Here is a 9,058-nt window from a genome sequence, read left to right on the forward strand (position 1 = left end):
TATAATCCCTAAGTGCGGCCGAAGGCCGCCTACGCAGAAAGGTGTTCTATGCAAAAGGTGTTCGGCCCCTTTTCTTTGGCAACACAGAAAGGAGAATTATACTGCCTGAGGGTTATAATCCCTAAGTGCGGCCGAAGGCCGCCTACGCAGAAAGGTGTTCCATGCAAAAAGGTGTTCGGCCCCTTTTCTTTGCCTTAAAAATGTGTTTCAGTATTTTATGGGGGAATATTACCCCAATCCCCCTACTATTTATTTTTATCTGAACAAAAGAACCTTGTCGTATTTTCCTTTTAATCGTATTTTCTTTTGGTCTTGCTTTCCACTCTTGGTTTTTAGATATGGCAACACAGTCCTGCTGCCATTTGCACATACTCTGCATGTACTCTCATAAAGTTAAACAACAATCAATTTTTTATAAAAATGCTGTAATATACTAAAAGTATTTATTTGTTTGAACGTGCACACTCTAACTGCGCATATATTGAGTGTAAATAACGTGTAAATTTAGTGGAAAGTGCATTATATATTGTGAAATAGTGCCATACAAGTTGGTGAAAATTACAAAATTTAATAACAAATTACTTAAAAACTATAAGGTTGCGCGCTTTAAAACTTTACATATACCCCCTTAAGAACCCCCTCTACCCCCCCTATTTTCCTTAATTCCGAAATCGGGGGTTACCATTCTAAAATTTTCCCTATTTTTGAAATCAGGGGGTCCTATTCTACCCCACTTGATCCCTTTTTTCTAGAATTTGCTGTCCGTCTACTAAAATTTACCCCTTGCCTGCACTTGATTAAAAACGAAAAATATTTCACATAATTTCATTTATTTACAACAGCTGACGAGCGACGCACGCGAAAAGTTGATAGTTGGCCATCTTTTTGTGTTGGCGTGAGCGTTGTCGAATATTGTCTATGCGGACGGCTGCATTTGAATTCATGTATTCATACTCAGCTGCTGAAGCGACGCCAACGCCAACGCAACGCAAAAGTTCTATGTAGACGGGCGTCAAGTTAGGTATGCCTCATTCTGACGCTCGGGCAGTGTTCTGTGCAAATGATTTGGATACCTTATGGCAACGCCATTTCGGTTCAGCCTTGGTTCAAGTTTTTATACAAATTTTCACTCAAAATTTCGCGATTTTAACGAACGAATAACTTTTAAACTAACAGGCGTGCGTGGTTTTCATTTTAGGAAAATAGGGACCGCCCTCTACCCCCACTTTTGATGACGATGCATTATTCAAACATTTCGCCATGATTAATTTTATTTTTCTCAATATCTAAAATATATCTCCACATACAGCCACATGCACAGATACCTACACATTTAGTATATAGAAAGCAATTCTATCCGTTTCTGGTGCTACCGAACAAAAGTCATGTAATAATGTAAAATATGAGCAAATTTACTATTTTTATGCGACTTCTACTACATTTCACTGTGGCAATCCATCAAATTGTTTTTCAATGGTATCACCATATGTTTTGTAAACAGATAAAACTGAATCACAATTTGGTACCCAACACTACTCAATATCAAAAAAAACAAAACACTTGGACTACGAATAGGTATTGCAGCGATTAATCATTTGATTAAACTAATCGATTATGTTCGTCCTAATAACGATTAACAACCTCAAGCCCTGAACACATTGCAAACGACGAGCCACCGGCCACAGCTGTCGATAACGACATGATTTCATGAATTTATCTGTGTTCGTATGGAAAAGTAGCTTATGTGGAAAGGCTGGCTTTAGTATAAATCGGCATTCGCAGCATAGGATTGCGAATGACTCACTGGCGCTGAGCTGTTGTAGAACTTTTGGCAAATAAACGTGCAAGAAGTAGTTCCGATACCAGCAAGTCAATATTCTTATTAAGTCTCATCAAAAAATTCCTTGCCGTTTAAAGAGTAAAGGGAATGCCGCATTATACTAAAGCCAGCCTTTCGACATAAGCTACTTTTCCATGTGAACAGAGTTATGTAAGTTATCTGTCGCTGGAAAAATAGCAATAATCTGGCCACAACCACATTCGTCGCGTAGCCATGTTGTCGCCAAAATAATTATAAAGGCGCATATTCATAGTCATATTTAGTACTCAACTAACAGGTCTATTCTGCGTTACCGAAGATTTTGTAACCGGGAAATTTTATTACCAAAAAATGTTACCAGTTCTTGTCACCGCGATTCTAGGAACGTTGGTAATGCAGTTAAAATATTCAGCGATTCAGATATGAAGAATTGTGCAAATTCTGGCATTGCATATTTCACGGGGCAATACTTTGTTACCTGCTTATGAGATGGTAACAAAATTTACCGGTTACAAGAGTACACAGAATGGGAAAAGGGTTTAAAAATTGACAGGAACTTTATTTACCGGTTACAAACTTTTTATTACCAGCGCAGAATAGACCTGTATGTCGAAACTATTCTAAGTCACAACTAAAGCTATTCATTGTCGCCTTAGTGTCGACTATTCTGTCTAAGTACAACTTAAAATTTAGTTTCGGCTGCAGCTGCAACTAAGTCGTAACTAGGAAGAAGTACTTTATCACATTAAGGGAAAACAGACGAAATATGTAAAAATTAAGTTGGTAGAGGGTGATCTTGATAATATTGAATAATCTCCAATTAAAAATTACAAAGATCGATCCATTTTCATCGGAAGATGAAATTAAATGCGTATTACAATTCGAATAAAGCTACATCTCTTCTTCTTCTTTTTTGGCGCTGTAACCGCCTAAGCGATTTTGGCCGAGTTCAGCAAAGCACGCCAGTCGTTTCTCCTCTGTGCCAACTGACGCCAATTGGAAACGCCAAGTGAAGCCAAGTCCTTCTCCACCTGATCTTTCCATCGCAGTGGGGGCCTCCCTCTTCCTCTGCTACCACCAGCGGGTTCCGAGTTGAATACTTTCAGAGCTGGAGCGTCGGTGTCCATTCGAACGACATGACCAAGCCAGCGGAGCCGCTGTATTTTAATTCGCTGCACTATGTCTATATCGTTGTAAAGCTCATACAGCTCATCGTTCCATCGTCTGCGGTACTCGCCGTCGCCAACGCGTAAAGGACCGTAAATCTTCCGCAAAATCTTTCTCTCAAACACCCCAAGAGCCGCCTCATCGGATGTTGTCATTGTCCATGCTTGTGTTGGTAGCACGGGCATGATGAGTGACTTATAGAGCGTGGTTTTCGTACGTCGAGAGAGGACTAAAAATAAAAGCTACATCACAATTTTATAATTGGAATAATTTAGATAAATTCTCAAATAATAAGTCAGTTTCACGCTAGGTCTTTTAAAGTAAATTTGTGCATAACATTTAGATATCTACTATTTGTATGTTTCACAGCATGCTTTCGATAAACATCGACTTCACATCACTGCGGTTGTTCTGGCTATTTCACACAATTAACAAGAAATTATTCTTTTGCATAATCATGCAATGAAAATAAAAATTACATAAACGGATGCTCAAACTTGACATTATTTAATAAAACTGTAATTTTTCCAAAATATCGTAAAGAAAAATCGATACATTTTCACACTCGTTTTGCTATATCGTAAACTAAGTCGAAACTACTGAGTAGAAGTCTGAAATGCGATTATAAATAGAGGTAAATTTTAAGTTGGTACTTAAATTTAAGTTGCAACTTTGTTAGTTTCGACTTAGTTGCTGGACTATGAATACCCGCCGACGTTGCTTTCATCTAGTTTGCAATTTTCTAACACAAAAAGAAGACGAAAGAGAGACGATAATCATTAAAAGCAAACGAAAGATTATAAGTCATCGTCGAGATGGATCTTTCAGCCAAAATAAGTAAATACCGTGAAAAATTTATAAAATAATAAATTATATTTTCACCAATTAAAAAACCCACAACCACACAATTTGAGGTGCTGATTCAAGAGATGGACGAAGATCCGGATCTGGCAAGAGGAGTAACAGTGTTTGGATCTGACAGAGCAAGGGTTCAAAAGCGATGAGACGGGATAATGGAAGAAGGTAAGCTTATACTTGGTAGAAAAAATCCTGAATATTCTAGTAACATAACCAAAAATACGATTTGTTTATTTTTCTTCAGACTTGGGCTGACCTAAAAAGCCGCACAAAAAGAGGATTGCGAACTATATTTGTAATATAAAATATGACAGATGGGGTCCCTTTCGGCATTCAAGAGGCTAACCCTATTCGGTATCATCCCAACGGTCGTTTACGCGCTACACGCCACTCCAGAACCCACTAATTCCACCAGTAACTAAACAAAAAATCTCCCAAATGAATGGCAAAAATGGTAAATAACATTTGACGGTGATGCCCATTTTCTATAAAGTGTGGCAAATAAATTAAATATAATAAAATTCGAAAGGAAATTTATAAAAAATACCTTAATATTTCATTTAGCAACGCTGTTCTAGACGAATACAACGTAATCGACGTAAAGTCTACACGAAGGCGATCATTCAACTTACAAAATTGTAAGCGGAGACGAATTCGCCTGCAGACGAATCGTTCGTTCGCTATCGTTCGAGATACATGATGAGGCTGTAATTGTATCGTAGTATTGTGTTTCATTAATTGATTAATTGTTAAATAATCGTAAAAATATTTTCAAGAAATTTGAATTCTGTACCAGCGTTGCCGTTTTATAATTTTCGAGCAGAGCGAAATGAGCCAAAAAGTAGAGTGTTTTGTGTTATAAACATAAGCATAAGTAAAGAATACGCACCGTTTCGATAAAAAGGAAAAATGGGTTTTAATAGATTTAAGTGTTGAGCACACGTATACCAATTTTATATTGCGGAAATATAAATTGTGGAAGATATATAGGGTTAAAGATGAAATTTTGGATTTCGAAAAATGTTAATATCTTTGATACCAAATAACCATTTTGAGTACTCCTCGGCGGTAAAATCTGATCAGCGTTGATAATGAGCAGGAGCATGAATTTTGCTGGTTCAGAGTTGTATACAAAATTACTGTGGATGAAAGGGAGCAACAACAGTATTATGGCGGAGTGGCCCAGGTAATTTTGTAAACAAACACTTTTCTATAATTTATTTTCTAATATTCAGATACCCGGGTACGAACCAGAGCCAATTGAAGTGATTCTCACTAAAATCGACTCATAATGTTGGAGCAACTCCGGGTAATGGACCATGGAATTTACAGGCTGAACTCATGACCACCATAACCAACGGAATCTACAAGCAAATGAATGTCCTGAATTTATGTGGGAAATAATGTACATGACTATCGGCACACCTACAGGTACAACTATGACAGTGGGTAACCGGGCTAACACTGATCGACAAATGCAAAACTGACAAGAATTGAACGAACCGCACTGAACACACCGAATGATAGACTTGACAAGGCAAAGAAGGACAGCAATTTTGCAGAATGTTTGTAACCACCATCAAGCGAAACCGCCACGATAAGTAATAATAATAATATGCGTGTGTATGTAAAATAAACATGTAATAATGAAATCGAACATTTGCGTTTTAACTGCTAGCGCTACAAAGTGGTGTCAGAAGTGGGATATAGCCCTCGTGTGGACATGAGCGTTGTGCAAGTTGTAAGCGTTTTGTGGGTGTGTGTGCGTGGCATGCTAGCTAGTACTTGGCAAACGTCTTAAAACGTTCAATAGTTCATAAATGGTGCGTAGCGTGACTTGGTGATGCTTTAAAAGCGCAAATTTGCTGAAAAATCAAAAAATTTAACTGAAAAAGTTGAAGTCTGCAGGGAAGTGCCGAGCTTCAAATTGCAGTAAATTTACAATGCGGGAAAAACGAGAAATCTGTGTACTTTAAAGCATTTTGCAAAATTAAGACTTTTAAATAATATTTGCTGCGTGACTGTACTCAAGCACATTTAGCTCTAAATGCTACTCTAAATGTACATCCATACAAAATGGGTCTGGTACGATATGTCGAAATTTAAATTGTCGAAACTAAAAGCACCGAAAAAATGTCGAAAAAAACAGTTAGAAAATCAAGAATGTCGAGAAAAAAATTGTCGAAAAGAAAAATGTCGAAAACAAAAATGTCGAAAATAAAAATGTCGAAAAAAATATCGAAATAATGTAATGAATAATGTGTAAAATTAGCGCGAATTTTACACATCATTCATTACATTATTTCAACAGGTTGATTTATTTAAGTTAAATTCCACTAATCCTATGTACTAATATAATAAATGTGAAAGTTTGTGAGTGAGTATGTTTGTTGCTAAAACGTCTGGATATATTTCAATTAAATATGGAATATAGATATAATATACTAACATATAAAATATTTTTTGGAGTTGCCACCTCTTTAAAAAAAAAACGGCTTAATTAACAAGTTTAACAAAATATTAGCAAGCGAAAGCGGTTCAGAAACTATATATTTCGGAAGTATTTTGTAATAGGATTGCCGCCTGTTAAAAAAGTAAAAGTCAGTTAATTGATAACTAAATATACTTTAAGACGGTTGCTATCTGTTTAAAAAGTTAAAATCAATTCTTTGAAAAAGTTTAAACGAAATATTTTAATGTGGGTATCAAACGAGAATGCTTTATTGTAGAAATATTTTTAGAGAGTTGCCATCTTTTCAAAAAGTTAAAATCAATTTAAATAACACGTTAAACAATTTTTTTCTGCGTAATTTTGCAGAACTTTCTTTTTCCATCTTANGATCTTTTCAAAAAGTTAAAATCAATTTAAATAACACGTAAACAAATTTTTTTTCTGCGTAATTTTGCAGAGCTTTCTTTTTCCATCTTAGGAACTCTAGAACATTTGAAAATCTACTCAGAACACTTTTAATTGTTATTTTTTCACACTTTCAACTTTTTCGACTTTTTTTCGACAATTTACGCGTTTTGCATTTTTTTGACCTTATTCATTTCGAAAGCATACGATTTCGACATTTTGCGTTTCGGTTAAACATTATTTCGAGATTTAAAAAATTTTTAAATTTCTACATTTCTCTTTCGACATGTTTATTTTCGACTTGTCGTAAGGATCCCCTTTACGTCAACTGAACACACCCCATGACAAAAGAGGTGGTTGTTAGAAAAATTGAATTTAAACGAATTTTCTTTAAAAAAAAAAAAATGATTTTTATGGCAGCTTACGCATTGAATGAAAGTGAGCAACGTTATCAAATGAGGGTTAATCGACGACGGTTAAGAGATTAATCTAACCCCCTAAGTACGCCTGATTCAATGTAAGTTTTGAACAAACGTTCGAGGAGTTTGCCTGTTTAAATTTAACTGCTTTTAGATTTATTGCGAACTATCGTTTGAGTAAGAGTGCTTTTTTATAAGTATTGAACGAGATAACTCCATTTCTCCATTTGCCTTCGATTCCTCGCAGAAGGCTCATTCCAACGTTCTGTCGGCAAGGATACTGACATTGCTTTGGGTAGAAGCACAGTATCTAAAATGTTGTCAGAAATTATCAATGCTTTGGAAACTGTGCTGTGGCCTAAGTGGATTAAGTTGGACAGATCGGCGGAGGATTTGAGGAAATGCAAACTACATTTTGTGGAAAAATTTGGAATCCCAGGTGTAATTGGCTGTATTGATGGAACTCACGTACCTTTAGTAAAACCTTTGGAGAATGAGCATTTTTTTTTATAACAGAAAAGGTTACTGTAGCATAAATGCAATGATTGTAAGTATGAAATTGAACAGCATAAGCACGTTTTTAAGTTAAATTTTTTTGGAATTTATAGATTTGTGATTCCGATATCGTCATACGAGCAGTAGATGCAAGCCGACCTGGATCAAGCCATGATGCTTTTGTTTTTAATATGAGTAATGCAAAGCAACATTATTTGTCAAAATATGAAGCTGGTGACCGCGGATCCTGGTTACTTGGTGATTCCGGATTCGGAATAGAAGAATTTTTATTGACACCGTATAGAGATCCTAATCCGGGATCACCACAACATAGGTTTAATCTCCAACATGCCAAAGCTCGTAATATCACAGAGAGAGTAATAGGAGTTCTTAAAAGCAGGATCAGATGTCTAAAAACCGCATTACCATATGCCCCACAAAAAGTAGTTAAGATTATAAATATTTGCTGTGCATTACATAACATTTGTAGGCATTATCAAATAGAAGACTTTGTAGAAACAGAAAGCACAACCCAACCTGAAGAAATTTTTGAAGAAAATACTGAACTCGAAGAAAATACAAATTTGAATAATGTTGGCCGAAATTTAAGAGACTCAATTGCCAATAATTTAATATTATAGAACAGAATGTAAACTTTATTCACTTATAAAAAATAAATTAACAAAAACTCAGTGTAAATATCTATATATTAAATCACCTCATTGATGATTCTAACTCGAGCATCCTCTTTTTATTTTGACTTTTTCTTGTACCAACTGTTCCATCTTGATATGATGTTTCTTTTTTTCTTCTATGTCACGTCGCATTAAACTATTCTGTTCCGCTAGAAGTTGGTTTTGGGTTTCCACCGCTTTACAAAGGCGTTCAAAATCATAATTGTTTTCATTGTTTTTTTGGTTCTCGCATATTTCTCCCAGCGTTATTGCAATTGTTTTCATTGTTTCATTTTGTGTTGTCATACNAACTGTTTCATCTTGATATGATGGCTGAATTTCTTTATTCATTCTGAACGTTTGGAACTTTTTTGTTTACTTATTCTTTAGAACGTTCCTGATGATATGTTAACGTATATTTCAAACACATTCTGTTTATTCCGGCTGTGAAATGAGATTATCCGGACTGTATAAAGAAACGCAGCCGATATTTCTTTTTTTCTTCTATGTCACGTCGCATTAAACTATTCTGCTCCGCTAGAAGTTGGTTTTGGGTTTCCACCGCTTTACAAAGGCGTTCAAAATCATAATTGTTTTCATTGTTTTTTTGGTTCTCGCATATTTCTCCCAGCGTTATTGCAATTGTTTTCATTGTTTCATTTTGTGTTGTCATACNGTTGTCATACACAAACGGAGACAATCTTCATTATCCACGGTTCTTGCTCTTTTCCGTGGCTGCGCACTGACGGCGTCGTGGGTTTTCTGCGGA

The 9,058-nt window shown here is 35.8% G+C and overlaps 2 protein-coding genes and 1 long non-coding RNA gene across 4 annotated transcripts in view; 2 read left to right on the plus strand and 1 right to left on the minus strand.

Annotated features, from left to right (window-relative positions):
• LOC108372025 (Ring finger protein 11) overlaps positions 1-1,592 on the minus strand; it is a 76,798-nt gene extending 75,206 nt beyond the window's left edge. Inside the window, exon 1 of one of the 2 annotated variants that reach the window (XM_017627697.1) lies at positions 1,330-1,592. The gene's annotated coding sequence lies outside the window, so the exon portion shown is untranslated. The remainder of the gene's footprint in view (positions 1-1,329) is intronic. The other variant, XM_017627767.1, reaches the window with a different exon arrangement.
• A 2,065-nt stretch (positions 1,593-3,657) lies between these two features.
• Positions 3,658-4,331, plus strand: LOC108373256 (uncharacterized). The gene is made up of 3 exons (XR_001848952.1): positions 3,658-3,823; positions 3,901-4,009; positions 4,089-4,331. It is a non-coding gene; the product is annotated as an uncharacterized LOC108373256 (long non-coding RNA).
• A 3,323-nt stretch (positions 4,332-7,654) lies between these two features.
• On the plus strand, positions 7,655-8,256 carry LOC108371206 (putative nuclease HARBI1). The gene is made up of 2 exons (XM_017626746.1): positions 7,655-7,667; positions 7,729-8,256. Exons 1-2 carry the CDS (start codon positions 7,662-7,664, stop codon positions 8,254-8,256), a joined length of 534 nt encoding a protein of 177 aa, XP_017482235.1. The 5' UTR covers positions 7,655-7,661.
• The last annotated feature ends 802 nt before the right edge of the window (positions 8,257-9,058 follow it).

This window comes from Rhagoletis zephyria, unplaced genomic scaffold (assembly GCF_001687245.7).
Source record: "Rhagoletis zephyria isolate East Lansing unplaced genomic scaffold, Rhagoletis_zephyria_1.1 Rzeph_scaffold_00004, whole genome shotgun sequence".
Lineage (NCBI taxonomy): Eukaryota > Metazoa > Arthropoda > Insecta > Diptera > Tephritidae > Rhagoletis > Rhagoletis zephyria.